General features: G+C 38.5%; 1 protein-coding gene across 5 annotated transcripts in view; it reads right to left on the reverse strand.

Annotated features, from left to right (window-relative positions):
* EFEMP1 (EGF containing fibulin extracellular matrix protein 1) overlaps positions 1 to 24632 on the reverse strand; it is a 1468010-nt gene that overhangs the window by 531884 nt on the left and 911494 nt on the right. For all 5 annotated transcript variants that reach the window (XM_044054759.1, XM_044054754.1, XM_044054738.1 and 2 more), the window contains exon 5: positions 1408 to 1530. In XM_044054759.1, coding sequence (XP_043910694.1) covers positions 1408 to 1530 — 123 coding nt within the window. The remainder of the gene's footprint in view (positions 1 to 1407; positions 1531 to 24632) is intronic.

A 24632-nucleotide genomic window follows, 5' to 3' on the forward strand; every position in this document is an offset into this window, starting at 1 on the left:
ATGTTGCTGCAGCTTCTTCATATGTTACAAAAGATATCTTAACATTGTCAGTATACTTCCTGGTAAACATTAAGGCATTAAGACCATATAAAACCCAAATTAAATGCACCACAGTACTGTGTGTGTGTGTGTGTGTGTGTGTGTGTGTGTGTGTGTGTGTGTGTGTGTGTGTGTATATATATATATATATATATATATATATATATATATATATATATATATATATATATATATATATATATATATATATATATTTCATTTGACCAGGACCATAATACCGAAATTTCAAAATACTGAAAACTCACTTGACGGAAACTCATAATACTGAAACCTTACAATGCTAAATTTTAACATACTAAATTGTAAACTACAGACATGCACACTTACAACACTAGTGACTAAATCTTTCCAGAACTTAAAAACTACTTATATACACTCTTAACAGAAACCGGACAATATAATACCAAACTAGCCCCAATATGGAGGGCTGTGCCCCCAACACCACCCCTAATTATATATTCTAACTCCAGGATCGCACTACAGTGGGGAAAAGGGCATATACCTTTTACTTAACTTAAAGCAGTCTACACGCTGCCACTGCTATACTGAAATTTAGCATTGTAAGGTTTCAGTATTATGAGTTTCAGTCAAGTGTGTTTTCAGTATTTTGAAATTTTGGTATTATGATCTCGGTCAAATTAAATTTCAGTCATATGAAGTAGACTCCTGTGTGTGTCTGTGTGTTTGTGTGAAATTTTGAAGTTTCAAAACTTCAAATTTCTCATGGACGAGACCAAGAAACTTCAAATCGCTTAAATGGAGAATGCTGTACTGTGCAGAACGGTATATTTAGTGTTCTCCTTACTGTAGTGCGATCTTGGAGTTGGTATATTTAATTAGCAGGTGGTGTGGGGGGGCTTGTTTTTATTTACATGTCGAAGTTTCAAAACTTCAATCTTATGGTCTCGACCATAAGAAATTTGAAGTTTTGAAACTTTGTAATTTATATATAGAAATCATGAGGCTTTCAGACTGATGTGGAACTTTACCAAAAACTTTGGATCAGAACTGTACTGCTCCACAAGTGAGTGACAGAGAACACAAATGCATAAGCTGTTTTTGTACTAATTAGACAGCAGTTAAGTTGTTAATTTGTGCTATATTTTTCTAATAAAAGTGAAAAACCTATACCATGATTTTTTTAACAGCAGACAAGTTAGTAAATGCTGCTGTAGTATGACAGGAAAAGATGTGTTGTGAAAAGTATTGCATGATGATTTACTAGGCAAGCTTGCCAACAGTTCTCAGCTGTGGTGTGGACCTCTTCTTTCAGAAAACAGAGACACAAGACATTGCAGAAGATTATTCTTTCTAGTGTCATGCAGCTGTTTTATAGTAAAGACTTACTAACACACTCGTTCCTGATCTTCTGATACCCTGGGAGACACTGGCAGATGTAAGATCCCCATGTATTAGTGCACATTTGTTCTGGGTGACAGCTGTGGGCTCCCTCTGCACACTCATCCACATCTGTAAAAAATACAAAAAAAAGCAAAACATCAGATTATTAAATGCAGCAATTCCATTTATAAGGTCATTCTTAAGTGCTCCCAAAGTACTCCCATTATATTTCAAAATGAAAGAATTACTATTTTTTTCAAGTGTCAACAAGTAAGACAATTTTGGAGGAGTCTAGATCCTTATGCATTTCCAGCTGGCAAGGATCAGAGCTATTTTGCTTCCTACTAACAGCAACAAGGAAATTCAGAATTCCAATAGCTCACCAGACTCTTACTAACTGCAAACTGTGATTATTAGCTTGAGAAACTTCCGATGGTTCATAGGTCTAATATTTATGTCACAGCCTCATGGGAATCACGTTTGTGTAGCCTGACTGAAACTGATTGGCACATGATTTATTCTTGTCACTGATAAAACCATTACAGTTTTTTCAACCTGGGCATTTAGAAATAATACTTTTTCTACCTAGCGCAATAAACACATGAATGAATGAATGACTGAATGAATGAATGAATTCATTTAGAGTAGTACAGCTCACGTTAAGGTTAACTAAGAGCAGCCCTTATCCATTCTGCAGGTTTAATTTTTATTTAGTGTTAAATTGATTGGAAAATGTGTACCATCTCTTAAGCTGACATTATGCTTTTTCAGCTCTCCACACTTTTGGTGCTCATTTTAAGAGCTGTCTTTTTCTAAATAAATGTAATACCTTAATAAACTGTTTACATTCTGTTATTTTATTTATCTGTGTATGTATGTGTGATTTTGCTTTTGTTTTCCAGGAAAGTCTGACTGGGTATATAATAATCCCTTTCCAGTGCAGGCCTGGGGAGAAAAGCTCCTTGTACCAAAGATATTATTTAACAACAGACAAATAACATTAAACTGATTACAATACAGGGCATTGCACAGCGTTTTCAAAATTACAAGTATCAGATCAAAATGGTTGATAAGTGGAACAATTACATGTATATATTTATACATTTTTGTTCATACATGTCCACTAGGACGAATTAGTGCAGAAGGTCAGACAAATTATGATTGGAAGAGGAACAGGACATGGACATATTTGCAAGAAGGTCAGACTATGATTGTAAGAGGAATAGGAGAATATACAAATTTACAATATAGTACATACATTTTTCCATAAAGTACTTTAAAATTTCTTCCATAATCCAGAAATATTTACAATAGGTCTACTTTACGTGGTGAATAAGGATGAAGCTCACAGAAAATCAACTCTTCCTGGTCATGTGACTTTTTGGATTCCAGCTAACTCTAGCATACTTATCCTCTGCATACAGAGGGAACCTGCAGTGTATCAGGATAAAGAATAATCACTTTGGCATGCAGCACACCTAGTTTAGTGCTCAGTAGATCCACCAAGGAATGGGTCATTTTTTTTGCACAAATACATAAGTTCCCTTAGTAGCATGAGGTTGGTATAATGCTTAAGGTGAACCTATGTAAGCCAGCTTTGCCACTCAGGATGCTCCGTCAATGGCATTGGATATATGCTGTCCACAACAGAATTTGGGAAAGCATAAAAACAGACTTGTGGCAGCAATGTAGGAAATGGATTCCACCCCTCCTGAAGGATGTTGTCACATGACAGAATCTGCAAATATCATACTGATGCCTTTTGCCTTCATACATTCATATGCAGGGTAGTGCATTTGCAAACTGGAGGTACCCAAAGTATGGATATGCAAAGTCAGTTGCTGAATAAGTCCCATTTCACATGCTGTGCATATACTATGTGACAATGTAATGTCTAATACTAATCTGGCACATTCCACACAGACACTCACGCAGTCATCACCATACCAACTCCTCCATCCAAGCTACCACTGGGTATAAAGGCACACAGGGACACCAGGAACTCATACTTCTCTGAACTTCTGTGTTGGCAATCCCGTTTCTGCAATGGGCATGCCCTTGGCAATGTGTTCTGCTTTTTTGGCATGTAATATCATATCAGTTACCATTTACAGAGACAGGTGTAGAGTCCTGTTATGGCCAACTGCAGCACTGACATCCTATCTAGTTTATTATCAGAAGTTTGATATTACCTGTACCAAATTTGGCAAGGCTAACTTCACAACATCGAAAATCACAATGTCAGAAACCAAGAACAGCATAAAACACTGAATCCCCAAACTCCCTACCACTCAAGACCAAGGAACAAGACCTAACATAGGTCCAGAAAGGGGGCGGGTAAGTCTGGGAGTTCAGCATATCGTGTTTTCAGTGTTGTGATTTTTGATGTGGTGAAGGTGGTGCTACCAAATTCAGTACAGATAACGTCGAACTTCTGACAGTAAATCTTCTGTACCAATCCCTGTCACACCTGCACTCAGAAAGGCTTGCCCACATTGCCTTTGCCAGGATGCATGTTCCATAACATGTAGGCCTGCAATTGCACCTTGATCTCCTGATTGGTGAACTTTTCCTGTCACTGTCTCTCATGGGTTCATGACAAGTCATGCACACTTGTAGGTTACACATGTAAGAGAATGTGTTTGTGTGTGTGTGTGTGTGTGTGTGTGTGTGTGTGTGTGTGTGTGTGTGTGTGTGTGTGTGTGTGTGTACATGCTGGATTGTGGGCATGCCCTATAAATGTAACTGCCAACAACCTCATACAGTAAACACTTACCCTTCTCATATTGTGCTAAGATATTTCTCCCAACTCCTATATGAACTGCAATTATGGGCTTGTTATTATGACACCTCTTCTTGCATTAGTGTTCATGCGCCATTGTGCTATGTGTTGCATGTCTTGCAGTGGTGTGCCCCCCACCACAGCTTTGCAAGGCACTGTTGTGTTGTGTCAGTGTCATCATCCATTCTGGTGAGCAAGTCAGGCATCCCTATAGAACCAGTGGGGGTGTCAACCTGATCTCCTTAACCAGTGGGAAACGGAGATTAGAAATAGACAGAGTTTACTGCAATAACAGTTTTGACTTTTCTTACAGCAGCAGAAGCATGGAAAATTTGCCTCGGGGTATAGGAATCCTTTTCTAGGTATTGGGGTACACATGACATGTGCATTAGTGCACTCTGCAGTTTTAACAGTATGTATAAGATATGTATACAACAGTGAATTCTCATTTGTTTTTCTTTCAATGGGTCCATTTGTAGTAGTAACAGTGGAGAGATGGTGACCTCAGAGTGCACTGGTTGATGCCTTAGGTGCTTGGACATCAGTAGGCATTAGGCTTGCATCTCACCAGGGGAAATGCAGGCATACCTCTCAACTGTTAAGATTTTTATAGAATGTTCAGGTTTTTATGTCATATTTTTGGTCTGCGTCTCACAAATATGTGGTTTTCTGGCAAATTACTGAAGACTGAAGGCACTAAATAGAGCAATGTCTAGTTAAATGACTTGCTCAAGGTCACACAGTAGGCCAATGAGGGGAATCAAGCCCCGTATCATAGTAACTACAGCTCACGAACTTAACCTCTGCACAAACTTCCAGACAGGATGAAGAATAAGGAAGAATATTCTACAAATGACAATAATAGTAAACAACAAGCATATTTTAAGGACACAATGCAAGCAGGAAGTACATAAATAATATTGTTAAATGCAAAATGGAATGAAATGACAAAATGGCTAATACATGGCATAATTCAAACGAAAGTACATATACCTGACCATCGTATTATACAGAAGAAATACTTAATGGAAATAACCCACCTTAATACTATCTGGACAAAATACATAGTCTATGAGAAAAAGAGAGATAGTGGCAGAATCTTTAAAATTACATAGCAGACATATAGAAAGCAATATATTATGAAAAAAAAAACAGGACATAACTGGGTGTATGAGCTGCAAACAACAAGAATGTCAATGCAGACAACAGGAATATTAAATATTTATATAAGCTGTTTGTACAAATAACATTCAGGGAATCCAGCAGGGAAACTATAACCTGTGTTTGATTTCAATGGTAACAAATTCAAACTAAGTTTGCACTATTAAAGAGACACCAAAAGCCTGTTGGTTAATTTGTGAGTCACTAGTTTAGCAGATATTTTACTCGTAAGTGACTATACAGTTTTGGATCTTGTTTCTGGACAACAGCCAATATTTTGGTGCAAAAGAAAAGCAGCATACCCTTGGTACACCAGTCATATGACCTGTGGGATGTTCCATTTGCAGAGTAGCATATGACTTAAAGCTCTTTCTCTAGTTTTGCTTGCTGTTTTAGGAATTTCAGAAATGTGGTAAAGTAATCTGTCTAAAATACAGTCTAAAATGCTGACAATGCCAGTTTGCATTAAGTAGTTGTAAGTGATGTGATTGCCTAGTACAATCTTAGCTAATGGCAAGATCTAGACAGTAGTAATTTGTGGAAAAGATTATGTTTGAATCATGTGTGATTTACCAGCATACCTCTCAACCTCTTTGAGTAAGAAATCTGGTCAAACCATGAAAAAAGTGGTACAAATAGGGACAATTTTTAAATATTGCTCTTACAAACTTAGAAAGTTGATAGAATAACAGGTTTTGCATTAGCACGAATTTTCTGAAAGGTATGAAGTCTAAAAGTCAAATGTTTGTCATTATTTTCTAACTTTAGTCTGGTGCAACGGTAGCGTTGTCGCCTCACAGTAAGACGTTGTCCTGTTCGATTCTCAGCTAGTGTCTTCTGTGTGGAGACATGCATGAATGGGCGTACCTTTGTTGAAGGTTGTGCGTCAGGGCCGGCAACTCGGCATGTAAAAATCTACTGCCAATCATTAGCGGACCGAAGTTCCACTGTGCCGACTCCTAACCGGGAAAAGCCGAAAAACACAACAAAAGTCTTTACTAATTTGCCAGAAAGCCATCATTTTATAAAAAACAGACCAAAAATATAAGGCAAAAATCTGGACATTCTGTGAAAATCTGTACAGTTAAGAGGTATGGTTACCAGTCTTGCTAATTAAATGGTTACAATGAACAACAGTTTCTAATATTTTAGCCAAAAAACTAAGGATATTAATAGGTCTGAAGTTCTTTGGTCTAGAGTAATGTCTACCTTTGTGTAATAAATGTTCTTGCTTTTCCTGGATAACCGGAACTGTAAACATTTGTTTATTAAGATAGCCGATGATATCATGCACAGTGACTTATACATATGCTGACAGAATACTGTCCACAAAGGTGCACAGGATTTTTCAGTCTGAGTAACAAAAAGGCATGTAAGAGCAGTGATAGTGGAGTGAAGGTGAAAGGACAGTTTAGTGGGGGATCACTCTCTCCTGTGATAGTCTGAGTTATATGGGACTGATATTAGTTTACCAGATTAGAAGTGGTTGTGAAAAGAATCCACAATAACAAGAAAGGACTAAGGACGTAATGGATCAATAGTGGCTTGTGATCCTGCCTACTGTCTCATTTATAACTTGCTGAATTTACCTGCAGTGCTTTATAGTAGAGTTTTCATCCTGATGAATATATTTTTGGCATGTACTGTGTAACTTTCAACAGTTGTATTTTTCACCATTAGCTCTGTCATCAAGTTGCAACCCTCTCTTTCCTTAGCTGCATTATGAAGGCAGCTTATTAGATCTAGTTCTGAGTTTCTTAGTGAGGCATGCTTATTTAGTATGCCTAAAAGTATGCCTAAAAATAATTCCGTGGCAAAAATGAAATGAGTGAACAGTTTAGCTTGCATGACTTGACGTTTTTTCTCACATGCTACAGAGAATACAGGGATGCTTTAGACTTACACTGTTTACTACTAGAGTATTTAAAGGCCAGATGTGTCTCCAGATACTAAGTATGGAAAGGTGATCAGTGAGAACGTTCTGAAGAAGTGATAAGCTAATTTGGTTAGCATCTAGTATAAACAAGTTTGAAGACCAGTTACTTTATCTGCTCTCTGGTCTTAAGTAGCCATAGCTATATGGGTTATATCTTGGTAAGAATATAACAGCTGGTCAACTTCAAAAGCTTCAGGGCACCTTCCATGCACCCAAATTATCAGGCAGCTCGAGCTGACTAAAAGACAAGTTTGGATGCCAAGCCCTTCACAGCTTTCCTGCCTACAAAGTGAGAGGCTGAGCCCTAAAAGGACAATGCTAGGAAGAAAAAAAATAATAGACAGCCACACCCTGGAATAAAAAAAACACACCAAAAAAATAAGGAAGATGGAGGGAGGGAGCAGTGATTATCTACTGTTATGGTAAGTTTACTTGCACAATTGTACTATGTTCATCATACTGATTAATGCTGCAGTAGCCTTAGCTATATAGGTAGAGTATTCTAATGTACTACATCTGAAATGTGGAAGGAGAAAATTCCAGGAGCCCCTGGAGAATGCTCCTCAAAAAGCCTGATCTAGACCTAAAGAAGGAATCAAGCTTACAATGCTTTGTAAAAGTATGTACATAGGACCATGTTGTAGCTTCTAGAATACTTCTAAAATCCATCCCTTATCAAAAATACATAGGTGAAGCCAAGGCCCTGGTGGAGTGGGCCTTGACCTGACCTGGGAATTTTTTTTTGTGGTGAGTAATAGCCTTAGACAATCATTTGGAAACAGTCTATATTGACACAGGTCATCTTTTCTTCTTACCTTCACATGAAAAGATCAGCAGATCTGAAGATCTGAAAGATTTAGTTTTGTCAAGGTAGTACATAGGTTGTCAGTGGACATCTGAGGTATCGTGTATCCTTTCTCCCTCATTTTTAAGATCAGTAAAGAAACTGGGGGAATGGATACTGTGGCTTCAAGTAAACTCAGGTACCACTTTGGGCATAAACGATAGATTAGTTCTCAAAGAAACCCTGTCTCTATGGAAAATGAGACAGGGTTGACTCACCATGAGCTTTGTAGAATATGAACGGCCAAAAGCATGTGTTTAAGGAAAGTGGGTACGTGACAATCTGCGTGCATGTACTTTGTACTGTGAACTCTGAGTAAACTGTGAATAATGGAAAAGTACAGAAAAACAAGAGCTTGCCTTTTATGGAAGTGCATCCAATTTTCTTTCTCTGCCTAGAGATGTAGTAATATGAACTTCTTTAAGCCTACGGGTAAACCACTGATTGGTTAATTGTTTTTATGTAATGACCTAATTGGTCCAATTGATATTTTTTGTACTGTCAGCAGTATTAACAGTATGTAAGCTTATGCATTCTTTTGTTCTGGGAGTCTCCCTGGTGCTTTCCTTGAGGCTCCCACATGTGTGCATTAAATACCACTGAAAGAGAGGAAAAGTTGTCTTGTCTTCTTTTAAGGTAAAAGTTAACAATTGGTGCCGTTTACTCAGATCTGAATTGATAGCGGCTGCGGCAGTCGGGGATTGAATGAAATACTGCTACTAAAAGGGCCCACAACAGATTTTTCTGTTTTTGCGGTATTTCTTTCATTTCCTGTACTCTCCTGCTTTAAAATTTTGTATCGATACCTTTGCAGGAATAAAATAATTCCTCTCATTCAGTCATTCTGAAGTAAGTGGCATGTATTTCTTTTTCTGTTGTTGATTGTGCAGTATGAGTGTGGGTTAAAACAAAAAACTGGCGACATAAGAGTGAAAGGAGATACAAGAGTGGGGAAAACGACGCTTAAAAAACGTCACAGCTAAATCTGTAAAGTACAGTACAGCTTATTGTGTGAAAATGGGAGCGACTGTGGGAACCATAAAAGAGCCAGAAAGAGGTACACCAGCTGGTTATATGTATTTTTGTGGTCCTGGGACAGTTGTATGTTTATAGTCAGTGGATCGCCCTCACTAAGGATGATGGTAAACTCGCCTTCCCAGAAAATGGCAGTTTTAATAAAAATATTTTGCTTAATCTTCAGGGAAAGTTAAAGAAAAAAGGGAAAAAAATACCAGGGTTGTGCTGGGCAGCATTTAATGATTGGATGACAGAAGCGAAGGAGAGAGAAAAAGTTTCGATAATTAGCAGTTTAAAAGATAATCAACAAAAATTAAAGGAACAATTGAGGGAATTGCAACACACTGCCAGTAATTTAGATGTAGTAAACGGTAAATGTTTAAAGGACCCGCCCTTTAAGGGGCTTTATCCTGTAAAGGAATTGGCTAAATTACAAATAATTGAATCGTCAGAGGATGATAATGCTTGGTTTCCCCCACCACCGACAGGACCACCGGCATACCAGCCCCACCCCCCCGTTCAACAAAGACCCGAGACATCACAGCCAGACTCCACCAGTAGAGATGGAGGACAAGCTGGGAGCAGACAGTCTAGTGAATCTGATACAGAAGCAAGCGATAAAAAAGAGTCAGAGGGAGTGAAAACCTGCAGTCAGTCTCATAAGGAAGCAAAAGCTGTAATGTACTTTAAGTCTAAACCCTATCATAAGGGAAAAGGGAATCGACATTTACACTGACGAAGGCATTTTGGTCACTTTGCCGCTATAATTGACAGTGGGGATGGATATTTTAGGCCAGATAAATTTAATCCAGATTCAGACTCTGAATCGTCAGATGATGACAGATTGCTACCATTGAGGGAGGTACCTAACCCAGCCCATGCTAGAAATGCACAGGAACCACCGACCGTTGTAGTACCTAGGGCGTGGTCGGCAGTTGATTTTCAGGCCATTACCAAATCACTACCGTCTATCCATACTAATCCAGCTAAATTCCAGCGTGTGCTGGCGGGACATATTAGCCTACAAAATCCCACAACAGAAGAAGTCAGAGCAGTTCTTCAGTATGCTGTGCCGGCTGATCTGATGAAACTAATTTGGGACCATGCTAATGTCCTTAGTCTAATTCCAAAACACAATGTACCGGGAGATAATGGATTTGAAGCAGTCAGACAATGTATAGTAGATGCTATCACTGTAATAGTTCCACCCACACTCAACTGGTCCAAAATCAAGTCAGTTCTTCAGAAAGAAGACGAACATGTGGACGAATATTTAAATCGTCTCACAGAAGCCTTTGAGGCTTATTCTGGTTATCCAGAACCCACCGAAGGGCCAGCACAAAGTGGATTATTGGCTGCCTTTGTAGATTAGTTACGCTCGCAAGTACGGGACAGACTAAAGGAAGTATGTTTAAACTGGCCTAGTCTTGGATTGCATGAATTAGTCACACAAGTGCAATACCTCTCTGACCATTTAGCAAAGGAAAAAAAAGGAGTTACAGGAAAAATTAGTTAAGGTGCAGATTCAAACGTGTACTGCCTTTGGGCAATGTGGATGGGGAGGACGAGGAAGGGGGAGGGGTGGACGCCAAGGGGCGGGAACTCAAAATAGACAAAACTGGCAGGAAACACGATCAGCTCTACACTAAAGCTACAATAATCAGAAGGAGTGTTTCAGTTGTGGTCAAGTAGGCCATTGGAGAAATGAATGTCCGTATCTGGTTGAACAACCTGCACCACCCACTGATACATCACAACATTGGAATTCCAGTTGGACCCCACCCAATCGGCAGCCATCACAATGAATATTCTGAAACTATTCTTGTCCCAGTAACTTTGGGACATTTACAGGACAATCATGCATTCTTAGTAGGACCCTCAGCACCTATCGGGAAGAGATTTGCTCTGTAAAATGGGAGCCACCATTTTTTGTACGGCTGATGGAGTTTATTTACAAGTACCTTCCGATAAACAAAATAGTATTTTGGCTGCCTTAAATGAAAACGTCATTCTGCAAACAATATGTATGCAATCTGACTTCATTAAAAATAAGTATTTAAACTCATTACCCTCTTAGCTATGGACACTCATGATAATGATGATGGATTTCTGACTTCAGCAACTCCTGTAAAAATAACATTAAAACCCGGGGCAAAACTACCTCATGTACCACAGTACCCTCTGACGGCGGAGGCTATATCTGGTATTGCCCCCGTCATTTCCGCTTTGGTACAGCAAGGAATTATAGTTCCTACAACAAGCCCATGTAATACTCCAATACTGCCGGTAAAGAAACCTGGTAAACAAGCTTACAGATTTGTGCAAGACTTACGAGAAGTCAATAAAGCTGTTTTGCCTGTTTTTCCAATCGTACCAAACCCAACTACGATTTTAAGCTGTATCCCACCTACAGCACATTGTTTTACAGTTATAGATATCTCATCAGCTTTCTTCTCTATTCCGGTACATTCTGATAGTCAGTATTTGTTTGCATTCACTTATCAGGGCCAACAGTATACTTGGACCAGACTACCCCAGGGATATATAGAATCTCCAACTCTATTCTCTAGAGAAATGCACAGACAACTACAGGATTTACAGTTACCACCACGTTCAATTTTGGTCCAATATGTGGACGATATTCTTACAGCTTCACAAGATACTAAGTCTTGTATAGATGACTCTCTTCTAGTTTTAAAGTCTTTAGCTGAATGAGGCTTTAAGGTAAATAAATCTAAACTGCAGTTTTGCCAAAAAAAGTGCAATACCTAGGACACATCATTTCTATGGGTTCGCGTCAAATACTTCCAAGTAGGATCACCTCCATTCAGACTGCCCCTCGCCCTATAACTCACAGACAACTCAGGGGGTTTCTCCATCTGGCAAGCTATTGTAGACAGTGGGTGCCCAATTTTTCAGAAATTTCGGCCCCTCTGTTACAGCTCCTAAAGAAGGAAGTCACAGATCCTTTGCCTTGGTCCCCTGAACATGAAAATGCTTTTCAGGCTATTAAAACAGCACTGATAAACCCACCTGCCCTGGGGCTCCCAGATTACTCTAAATAATTTTTTTTCTATTGTTGTGAAAGAAACAAGACCGCCCTGGGTCTGATGGCACAAGCACACACAGGGGGCTATCGACCTATAGCATATTACAGCACTCATTTGGATCCAGTTGCCTCTAGCTATCCACCTTGTTTGTGAGCAGTGGCAGCCGCTACTGTTTTGGTCGATATGGCGGCACCATTAACCTTAGGTCATGATACTATACTAGCAGTACCTCATGCGGTGCAAGCACTACTCTTAAAAACAAAAACTCAGTATCTTACTAATGCTCGCCTCACTAAATATGAGTTAAGTTTATTAAGTAATCCTGCTGTACAAATTACACGTTGCCCACCACTAAACCCTGCCTCCTTGATACCAACTAGTGATGAGGGCGAACCACATGAATGTGTACTTGTTGTTAACACTGTTCTTTCTCCCAGGTTAGACTTGCATGATGTTCCTTTGCTTAATCCTGATTTAGTAATTTTTGTGGATGGATCCTGCTTACGAAATAATTCTGGTGAACTCCAGGCTGCATAGTCAGTCTGTATGCCATCTGAGGTTTTATAAACTGGACAATTACCACCTGGTACCTCCGCACAAGCCGCGGAATTAGTGGCGCTTTCGCATGCATGTAAAATGGCCAAAGACAGATCTGTTACCATCTACACTGATTCACATTATGGCCACGGTGCTGTTCATGACTTTGGTACATTACGGAAGGAAAGAAGTTTTTTAACATCCTCTGGGGCACCTATTAAAAATTACCTGTACATTGATCACCTATTACAGGATTTGTTACTACCTTCTGAAATTGCTGTTGTTAAGTGTGCAGCTCACCAGTCCAATGACTCCCTAGTGGCCAAGGGAAATAATTTGGCTGACTGGGCTGCCAAGCAGGCTGCGCTCTCACAGACTGCTCAGGGACAATTTTTGCAGCCTATTTTACAAGTGGTTACTTTTGACACTACTGTTTTAAAAACTTTACAAGATGAAGCACCAGAATCAGAAAGAAAAACATGGCTGTCTCAAAGCTATTTCAAACGCTCTGATTCAATTTGGCAACATCCTGATGGCAGATTAATTTACCCTACATCCATGTTAAATTCTCTTATTAAAGCATATCATTTGCCAGCCCATGTAGGGGTACAAGCTTTAATAAAACAAATCCAAAGGGATTGGTATGCCCCAGGACTTTCTGCTGCTGTGCAAAATTTCTTGAGCACATGCTCCATTTATTTACAACATAATATTTCAAAAGGCACTACGGCTCCCGCTCAACCATTGCCAAAACCAATGGGACTATTTTGTGTCTTACAGTGTGACTTTATTGAACTCCCACCTTGCACTCATTTTAAATATGTTTTGATTGTTGTTGATGTTTTTTCTGGGTTGTTAGAAGCCTACCCATGTGCTAAAAATGATGCGATTTTAGTTGCAAAAAAATTGTGTTATGAACTGATACCTCGTTTTGGTGTCCCCTGTCAAATATACTCTGACCGTGGAACAAATTTTACTGCTCAGTTAGTCGATTCATTGTGTACAATGTTAGGCATCACTTTAAAATTTAATTGCCCGTATAGGCCACAGGCATCAGGTATTACTGAACGAATGAATCAGACATTGAAGACTAGACTTGCTAAAGTTACTTCAGAAACAGGCCTAACTTGTGTACAGGCTTTACCACTGGCCTTACTTTCTATGCGAGCTCAACCGCATCCTATTAAGGGTCTTTCTCCTCATGAAATTCTCATGGGTCGCCCTCTGCGTATGCCCATGACACCACCACCACCCCTTTCTGAATATGATGCATTTGATAATTATATTCTTTTGTACTGCAAATCTCTTGTTTCCTTTCTACAGTTTCACCATCGACAAGCAGCACCTGCTCAGCATCTTCCGTATCCTTTCCTATCATCTGCCCTACAACCAGGCGACTGGGTATATGTTAAGTCCTTCTCTAGAAAAACAGCGCTCCAGCCACACTGGAAGGGGCCCCTCCTGGTTCTTCTGACAACGTCACCTGCTGTGTGACTAAGGATCTCCTACTTGGATCCACGTTTTGCATGTGAAAAAAGTTGTGCCATCCGAAGACCAACAGCCTTTAACTTTTTCAACTCCAGATTCTCCTCCCATTGCTACTCGCACTCGAAGTAAAACTGTTCCAGCACCTGACGATGCCTAACATCTACCCTTTTGGGAAATTTCAAACTCCTGAGACCACACCAGCACACCAACCATTTCCACAGAAATATTGGACAGCCATTCTACTGGTCATTCTTGTCATACTGTTATTTTTAATGTGGCCATTTCTATTTCCTGCTCCATCGATGCATCAAACCAAACGAGTTACTTGGCATCCACCTTTCAACACCTACCAAGCCATCAAATATGCTTACGCAACTACCTTCAACGTTTCTGACTGCTGGATTTGTGCAGCTCTTCCCACTTCACATGACAGCCTGCCAATGACAGCTAGTCCTTTACCTACTGATAACTATTCCACTATCCTCTTTAACATTTCTGAGGGATTGTGTAAAAAGATACATTCAAATCAAACTGCAGCTTTGACTTTGGCATATCGACAGCAAGGCATTTTATGCCTAAAACAAAAGGGAATAAAGAAAGTCGGCTCAAGCAATTGCACCATAACAATTCAGAGAGTATGTGCCGTTACTAACTACACAGCCTTACAGTCAATTAACGTTACGGCATGGAATAGGTCTATTTCCTATTCAGTGTGGTGGGCCTCCATATCTGCACCATTCAAGAATTATTCACACTGGCAGATCTGTAATGCAACTGGAATGATGCTGGGGCCAAAAGAGGTATGGATCTTTGAAAATAGCCCTACAATGACAAATTATTCACAACTCTCATGATTTAAGTTAGATTTATATGACGTTTTCTCCTAAGTAGTGTTCAATAATAATGTTGCTACAAACATTTCCACTATGCTCTTGGAAGAAGGATTGTATTTTATATGTGGTAGAAAAGCCTATAAATGGCTACGGGGAAATTGGTCTGGTAGCTGTTTCTTAGGTTATTTAATCCCAGCCATCCGACACATATCTGCTTTATCTCAAGGAAAAATTTGAAATGTTCGAGAGGTTAAAAAGCCTGCCAATCTGGTAGGCCAAGTTGATGCTTCATGGATTTATCATCATGACTTGGCTCATGCTGGCACTAAAGGACTATGTCATATAGACTTGGGTGATGACGTCATATCGGGGGCTGGAATAATTCCAGCATACGAAGCAGTAAAATCAATTTGGGAACTGAGAAAGCTGTCCAAGTTGCTTGAAATATTAAGCAATGCCACATTTTCTGCTTTAGAACTAGTGACTGATGAAATGACTGCTATGACAGCTGTAGTCCAGCAAAACTGTATGGCTCTTGACTTCACCTTAGCGGCGAAAGGTAGAACTTGCGCTTTAATCCAGGAGGTGTGCTGTACGTTTATTCCTGATAATCAGCACGAAATTGAAAGTCATCTTGAACTGATTCGGAGAGTCTCCGAACTCTCTAAGGCCAAGGAGGCCGATAACTCAACATGGGCATGGTTAACCAACCTGTTTTCAGGTTGGGGAAGTGGACTGTTGAAGTTAATTTTATTAATTGCAGTATTAGCTATTATTGCCTTTCTTGTTGTGTTTCTAATCAAAGCATTGATTTTAAAATTTATGTCTTTCAAAACTACTAAAAAGGTGCCAAAGTTGTATATGGCTGTAGCTATAAATGTAAATGATGAACTAAAGATGTGTGACAATGTTGAAGGAATCAGCAACATGGTTATGTTAGACTTAGGGCAAATGTATGATAAACTAAATGGTGATGCTTACACAGCACCAAATGGGGGATTGTAGAATATGAATGGCCAAATGCATGTGTTTAAGGAAATTGGGTACATGACAATCTGCGTGCATGTACTTTGTACTGTGAACTCTGAGTAAACTGTAAATAATGGAAAAGTACAGACAAACAAGGGCTTGCCTTTTATGGAAGTGCATCTGATTTTCTTTCTCTGCCTAGAAATGTAGTAATATGAACTGCTTTAAGCCTACGGGTAAACCACTGATTGGCTAATTGTTTTTATGTAATGACCTAATTGGATATTTTTGTACTGTCAGATGTATTAACAGTATGTAAGCTTATGCATTCTTTTGTTCTGGGAGTCTCCCTGGTGCTTTCCATGAGGCTCCCACATGTGTGCATTAAATACCACTGAAAGAGAGGAAACGTTGTCTTGTCTTCTTTTAAGGTAAAAGTTAACAGCTTTCAGCTCAGATACTCTTCTTTCAGAGGTCATTGCAATCAGTAAAACTGTTTTTTCATGTTAAGAACCTCAAGTCATCCAAATTAGCTAGTTCAAATGGAACAGGTATTAGCTTCACTAACAAAAAATTAGCAGTCTGAGAAGGGGTCACTGGTTTTCTTGGAGGCCCCTTAAGTAAAACCTCTTTTAAAAATATTTTGACATGAAAAAGCCTTGAAACAGGAGGATCCATGGGCAGACATGGTGAAATAGTTAATAACTGAACCTTGATGGAGGATTAAAATAGGCCATAGGAAACTAACTCAAACAAATATTGTAAAACAAGAGAACAACTAGCCCTGACTGGGTACTGGTTATGTTGTTGCTGGCGCCAACAAGAAAACTGCTTCCATTTGATAATATATGACTTTCTTCTAGCAAGCTTTCTTGCCTCCATTAGTACCTGTTGCACGTCCTCAGTAAACAGGTGCCTAAAGGAAAATAAGACTCCACCATCTGGGTGTCAGTTGAAGTTGATTGGAGTTAGGGTGTATCAAACACCCCCCAATCTTGTCCATTTCCAAAAGAAGGGAGAACCACTGTTGCTTAGGCTAGAAAGGAAGTCACCAGAAAGATTTTGGGGAACTCCTTCTGAATTTTCAGAAATTCCCTGTATATCAGCAGAAAAGATGGAAAAACATAAAGGAAAATTTCTGTCAATGAAAACAAAGATGGCATTGGTCATCTAGGCCTTCTAGCATGAGGTAATCAAGCAGAATCTTGTCAGCTGATTATTTTGAGAGGCGATGAATGGGTCTACTAGAGGAACTCTCCACGGATGGATCAAATCTTGGAAGACCTTCTGATCTGATTTGCAAACCTGAGAGTCTGCCCTGTCCTGTTCAGCTTGTCTGCCACACAATATTACCCTGATAGAATGAAGAATGCCTGCACAATGAGATTGTGTTGTGAAGCTATATCCCAAACTAACATGGCTAGTCTGCAAAGGGGTATGACCTGGTTCCCACTTGCTTGAACATGTACCACATGACTATGGTACTGTCTGAAATAATGTGAAAACTTCCTGAGTACCAAAGATGATTCAGACAGTTGAGTGCCTTAATCAGGGCAGACATTTATTTCATATTTATGTGTTTGCGTCTGTCCTAGGTGTCCCACACACCTTGTAATATTAGCCCTTCTGAAATCACTCCTTATGCAAAGTCAGAGACTCCTGAGATGATTGACTGCTTTGGAACAGGGAGGGATAAGGGGAGACCTGAAGTCAGGGATATTTGCTGTCTAAACCATGTAATTTTTCTATTGGCAAACCCCAGCACTGGGATTTGAAATGACAAGGGACGAAGATGATGGGAATCAAAGAGCCTTCAGAAATCACTGTATCTTCTCATGTGGAGTCTTGCCACGGTTATCTTGAGAATCATAGATTACATGAGACCAAAAATCCTGAGGTATTCCCTCGCAGTGACTGAAGTTGGAATGGAAAAACCTAGATACAGATCTAGACATAGATCTACTTTTTTCAGTGGAAGAAAAGCTCTTTGAATTGAGGTGATCAGCAGACACCACAGGAACAAAATACCATGTGAAGGAGTCAAAAAAGGCTTTTAAGTGTTCTCTTGAAATGCCAGCTTGTGTAAAAGATCTCTCACCTAAGTGAGAGATTCCTGACACTTTGAAAAAGACTCTGCAAAGGTGAGCAATTCATCTACATATGGAAAAAAGAAAACAGATACCCTGTAGCCTACAATGAGCTATAACTAGGGCTAGACACTTTGTGAACACTCTGGGTGCAGTGGATTCCAAAGGGTAAAGCAGAGAGACCTTGATGAATGATCTTTAGAACCCATTTTTCCAAAAGTGTCTGTTGCCAAAGAGAAAAATGGAGATTCATACTTTCTAGAAGGAAAAGCAACTGCGGGGGAACAAAGTTCCTTCAAATAGTCAAAACTGACTAGTTGGACTGTCCTTGGTTTTGTGGATTCCTGAATTACTTCTGGAACCCCCAAACCATTTCACCCAAACTGGATGAAGGTGTGACACCCCTGCTCTTGGCCAATAATCAAGAAGCCTCAATCCTTACCATTGACAGTGGTGAGAGATGTTCACGTGGAACAAAATTAGATATACAAAGTATTTTCAGATGCAGCTCTCTGCACCAAGCACACTTTCCCTTGAGAGCACACAGGCAGCACACTGGGACTGGTTTTCCCTGTCTCTCCAGGCTCCAAATAAGGCTCCCCACTGACACAGATACACAGTTGAGTTCTCAGCCAAGTGTTCTAAGCCAAGCCCTCTACCACCCTCTCTGTGAAACCAGTGCTCTGTGTCCCTGCTCCAAGTATCTGATGCACACATACTCTTTGAGATTTGATTTTTACCCCCACACACACACACACACACACACACACACACACACACACACACATACACACATATACACACACACCTGGGAAAGGCTGGCAGAGATTTATCAACTATGACCCCTCTGCCCAGACTACAAGGTAGACACTGTCACCAGAACACTCCAAAGCCAGCTACTCTAAGGCTCTTACAAGAGTACCCAATTATACTAAGTAAAAATTATACTAATACTAATAAATAAATAATACTAATACTAATGGTAGTGTTTGATCAATGCAGCAAGGTTTTCAGGAGCAGCCACGGTGTCACCAAATAAATGTAAGTACTCTCAAAGGTTAAAATATTCTCTAAAAGACCAGCCTCAATGAAAAGTTTAAATATATTTAATAATAAAATAACATGAAAATACTAAATATCTATTTATAATAAACACCAGAGTTTCATTCACAGGAAATATTAAAAATAACACAGATGGAAAAGTTCATACAGATACTTAACTAGTCTCACTATATTTTCCTGACTGATCTAAAGAATTACTGTACCCTAGTTCACTTACTAGAGCAAGGCAAGATGATGTAGATGAGTGATCCTTCTTTGTCAGGTTTCAAAAACAGACTGCCCTGAGATTTCTCTCTCATCTAATATTAAAACATCATTTCAGAGCTGGATTACAGAATGACATCACATACATCTGGTCACCTGACTTCGGGTTTGAACACTACCCCCTTTACTAGAAGCTGAGACAGAATCTTCCACATATGTGTCACTATACATACACATAGAGCTTTGCTAAGATGTGCTATAGCATCTGGAAGGTATAAAACCATTTCAAAAGCTTCCACCCTTCCAGGGTACCATTAGTTCATTCCTAGTCCTGATTTTCACAGATACTTTATCTTTGGCTGCAGTCAAAACTGTAAGATACAATGTTTTCAGCCTAAACTAGGTAATTTAATTTCAGACTATTTTTCAAAGTTAGGTGGACTGAGATTAACTTCTTCTCTTTCAGTATCCCCTGTTATAATATATTCATATCAACAGTTACAATACAGTCTGGTGCATTTCTTTTCTGTCCAGCAGGACTCACTGTTGGTACATTTTTCACATAAGCAGCTTTACAAATACATTTTCAACATAAACACCTGTATAAAATCACTCAGATATACAAATGACATAAAAGTCTTTACAAAACTCCACCTAGCTATGCTGGCATATGTTACACATCCACTGCCCTACTCCTCCTGGTATAGCTCAATACCTCACATCATCATAGAGGGGTTAGAGTATCCCTAGAAAATTAGAAAAAGTATGGCAGAAAATCTTAGAGCTTCCATGACTTAACTTATGCCTTTCATCATACTTTTTGATCACCGCTGCAGTAACTCTATCCAAAAGAGAAAATAAAATCTAATTATTCACATCCGCTTGGGAGGTTCTGAGAATGGAGCCATCAAACCTCCTCAAAATAGTTCCAGAAGACATTGTCCTGAAATAATTATCAACTGAGTCATACATGCACTGTGAACAGAAAGTGGTGACTAGTACAATAGAAGAAACTAAATAATTCAAAGTAGATGTTTCCTAAAAAAGAAGAAACTGCACCAAACATTTATCATACATTCACAATTAGTCAGAATAAACATTAAAATGTGAGCCTGATAAATCCAAATTCTGAAAATCAAAGTTGTAGAAGCATATACTATTTTCCAGCAACCATCAATAATCTTGTCATCCTTATCAGAAAGAGTATGATATTAATTAACTAACTGTTTAGCAGCAGTAGGAATAAAGTTATAGCTGCTGGGTAAAGTTTGCGAAGAATGTACAAAAACTTAAAAAGACTGAGAAACTTTATATAGTCCATCTGCCTTTTTAGGGGCAGAAGGCTGGCTATCAGGAAAAAATACAGACAGAAACACAGGCATCCTCCAAAGCTGACAGATCTGGAGGAAATGATGACGGTTTAGGAATTTCCTTCTGTAACAGCTCATAAAATGTTCAGAGGGACTAAGAAACTTCAGTGCACTCCCACTGAAAACACTGTCAGATTTTGGAAACAGTCTCAAAGAGAGAGGAACCCCAAAGGGAGAATCACAAACTGAGCTCTTCTGTGAGTCTGAATCAGAAAACTGGTACAAAACATGTATCTGTCCCTTCATCTTCCTATCTGGATTCAAAATCTTGAACCTATTCAGGAAAGGAGGTGTTCTTCATTCATTCACCAGAAAGCAATAAATAAAAAAGATCACAAGCCTCAATAAAACCACGAGCCAGACTCAGTAAACTACTCCTGTCTAAGGAAATTAGAGGAGGAGTAGATGCAGGTTTAATGTTTTGTTTCTTTTTGACTGAAAAAATGGGCCAACAGGGATGGACATAAAATTCTGACAAAACAGGGAAGACTTCTCTGTTCTCTTTCTCAGGACCAGCAAGAGTGGCTTTCCCTTGCCTTGCTGAGGAGACCCCAAAAGCCACAGAAGATGTGGCTAGCCCTTTATCAATAGTGGCTGAAAGTGCTACACCACAGGGATCTGGGGTAAATGATGAGTGGTCTGAGGTACAACAAATGGCCACAGCACAGTCACACACCTGCAGCTGAGGCAAACTGCTAGCCTGCTATGGCACCAAATGTGTTTGCTTAGTTTTTCTTTTTGTGGCTGGAAGAAAGACTGACTTTAAGACCAGCAGTTTGTTCCTTGGTCAAGTCAAAATGGTGCCTACTTCTCATGGAAAACAAAGTCACTTTTTTCACACAATAACACAGAGAAAAGCATTTTAAAACACATGCCAGCCCCAAAAAGTAAAATAAATACAATCTCTCCACAGAAAAAAAATGTTCTCAACTACCTTAAACAACTTTTAAACTTATAGGAAAAAAAGTGTTCTCATTTAAAAGTATAATACAGTCTCATGACAGTCCATTAAAATGCAAACTCCTACTTTTAAAATGATTTTCATGAAGAGGCAAGTAATAATCAGCCAAAATACTTGAATGGAAGTTTTTTTTTTTCCCCCTCAAAGGGAACTTATCTGCCTGGAAAAAAATAGAATAAGCCAACTTTCGATCCTTAAAATCCTCAGAGGAGCATATTCTTTGGCAACAGTAATGCTCTGAAGGGCTTGGCGCCCAAACTTTTCTTTTAGTCAGCTCAGCTTGAGCTGCCTAACAGTTTGGTGCATGGAAAATGCCCTGAAGCTTTGGAAGTTGGCTGGCTGTTAAATCCTTGGCAGGATATAACCCATATAGCTAAGGCTACTGCATCAGTGATCAATATGATGAGCAACAACCTTTGTACTCGCAGTATCATAGTGTCTTGTTTTTGTTAGTTATTAATGTTTCTTTAGATAAAAGTAAATTTTTTTCTGCTTTTCTTTGTCAAACTGCCTACATATTTAGATATATATTATGTTGATAGAAAAACATTTTGAAGTTTTCTTTGATGAATGGCACTGTGTTCGCAATGCAAATTTATATGCATTAGATTTTATGTTACCTGACTTTGAGTACAGTGATTACTTTGCAGATGTAGAGAATATGATGAATAGTTCTGCTCTAACTGAACATGTTTAAATGAATTCTTGAATTGGTAGAGTGGTGATAAATCAATACTGATGGTGTTAGAGTTGGGTAAATTATGATATTATATGGTAGTGATAAAATACTATCTGTTTATCCTAACAATAGCTACTCATAAGGGATATGACAGTGTATACAGTGGAAATTTAACAGAGCATTGCATCTGAGACCACCAGCCTTCATAAAAAATAATGCAGTTTATTATATATGTGCAAATAAATCAGGTATGAAACAAAGGATATAACACTTTTTTAAACTAGATGGGAGGAATTCTAAAGGTGAAGGTCCGTTAGAGAAAAACTGTGCTCTGTGCCTTGAAGCATACTTTGAGGGAGTTATAAAGCAGTGCTACTGTTGGAGAAGAGATACTCATAAATGTAGTTATATGTATTGGTAAATTATATAAATTTACACTCAGAAATATAGTTATATGTATTGGTAAATGATACAAATCTACTCAGAAATGTAGTTATATGTATTGGTAAATGATACAAATCTACTCAGAAATGTAGTTATATGTATTGGGAAATTATATAAATCTACTCAGAAATGTAGTTATATGTATTGGGAAATTATATAAATCTACTCAGAAATGTAGTTATATGTATTGGGAAATTATATAAATCTACTCAGAAATGTAGTTATATGTATTGGTAAATGATATAAATCTACTCAGAAATGTAGTTATATGTATTGGTAAATGATACAAATCTACTCAGAAATGTAGTTATATGTATTGGGAAATTATATAAATCTACTCAGAAATGTAGTTATATGTATTGGGAAATTATATAAATCTACTCAGAAATGTAGTTATATGTATTGGGAAATGATATAAAGCTACACACATCTGGCTTCAAAAAATATACAAGGGACAATTGACTTTAACAACGAATGAAACATGTACACTGTTGTCACAAGAATGGTAGCAATAGCGTCAGCAATAACTCTTCAAAAATAAAAGCCAGCAGTTACTTGTTCACCGATGTCCACATCCTTAAACTAATAAAAAATGAAATACCTGCTTTAAGCATTTAAGATTGAATTAAAAAATAAATTAATAAAATTAAATATTGCACTTGGCAAATGAAATATAAAAAGAGCTTTCTGTCATGTTAAAAGCTAAATATAAAAGGCGCTCTGACTTTAAATGTTTGCAAAGAAAATACAGATTAATGAGTTAAAACAGGCAGATGGGATAAGATGAATTCTAACTAAAATATCTGGCTCTGTTTCTCCCAGTTACAGATAAAGTATACTGAATTACTAGCTATATCTGAATTAGAAGGCCAAAATGTATTTGCCTAATTCCACAGGCAAATGGAATCTTATCTCTACTTTGTCCAAAAACACAATTCACCTGCACACTTCAAAAGTAAGGCAACATCTCCCTGATGAGTTATCCTTTCTCTGCTCACACAACTCTGAGGCAGTTAGCCCTTTTAGAAACGGATGTTGCTTTTCATAGTCTGAAAGTCTTTCAATTCTGCCGGCAGAGTTTAACAAGCCAGTGTCCAAATAAAGTTCTAAATGTAGGCACTGCAAATGTCTGCTCAGCTGAGGTACATGGGTAGTTTCAGTTTCAACAGTTTTGATGACTTTTCTCTGAAAATAATGTAACCTTCGGTAAAGTTACAGCTTTTACATTATATACATTCTTATATATTTTAAATGCTGTTACATCTACACCAAGTGCTGTTTTTTCCTGAGAAAATATAATTGTATTAATTTTATCTTAAAATTGATTCTTTAAAATAGTTACACATTTATTTATTTGGTGCTGTCTTCAAATCAGAAATGCAACTGTCATCTCATGTTGCTCCTCACATGCCTTAGAATCTAGCCCAATTACTATATTATTTCATGCTGGTGTGGGATTACAGCTGTCCTCTACTGAACTGTGACCAAGAGGCTGAAATGACTGTACCTTATTGAAAGACAATGGTAAGGGGACACTAATAGTTGGGACAGAGTATGAAGAAAGACTTGAGTAACTGGCACAGGAAGCCATTAAGAAAAAAACAAAACAAAAAAAACAACAACAACAAAAAAAACAGAACCTGTAAAAATTAAAAACAGATTAATTCTAAAAAGATTTCAAAATCAAAGATAATATAAATAAAATCAAAAATCAGTAAAACATCATAAGGTAAGCAAACAAAGTTAAAAGTATATCAAGTCAAAAATAATCAGCTGTCCAGGCGATGGGTGCTAAGAAATTATGCTA

This window comes from Protopterus annectens, chromosome 1.part2 (assembly GCF_019279795.1).
Source record: "Protopterus annectens isolate FY-2018-M chromosome 1.part2, PAN1.0, whole genome shotgun sequence".
Taxonomy (NCBI): domain Eukaryota; kingdom Metazoa; phylum Chordata; order Ceratodontiformes; family Protopteridae; genus Protopterus; species Protopterus annectens.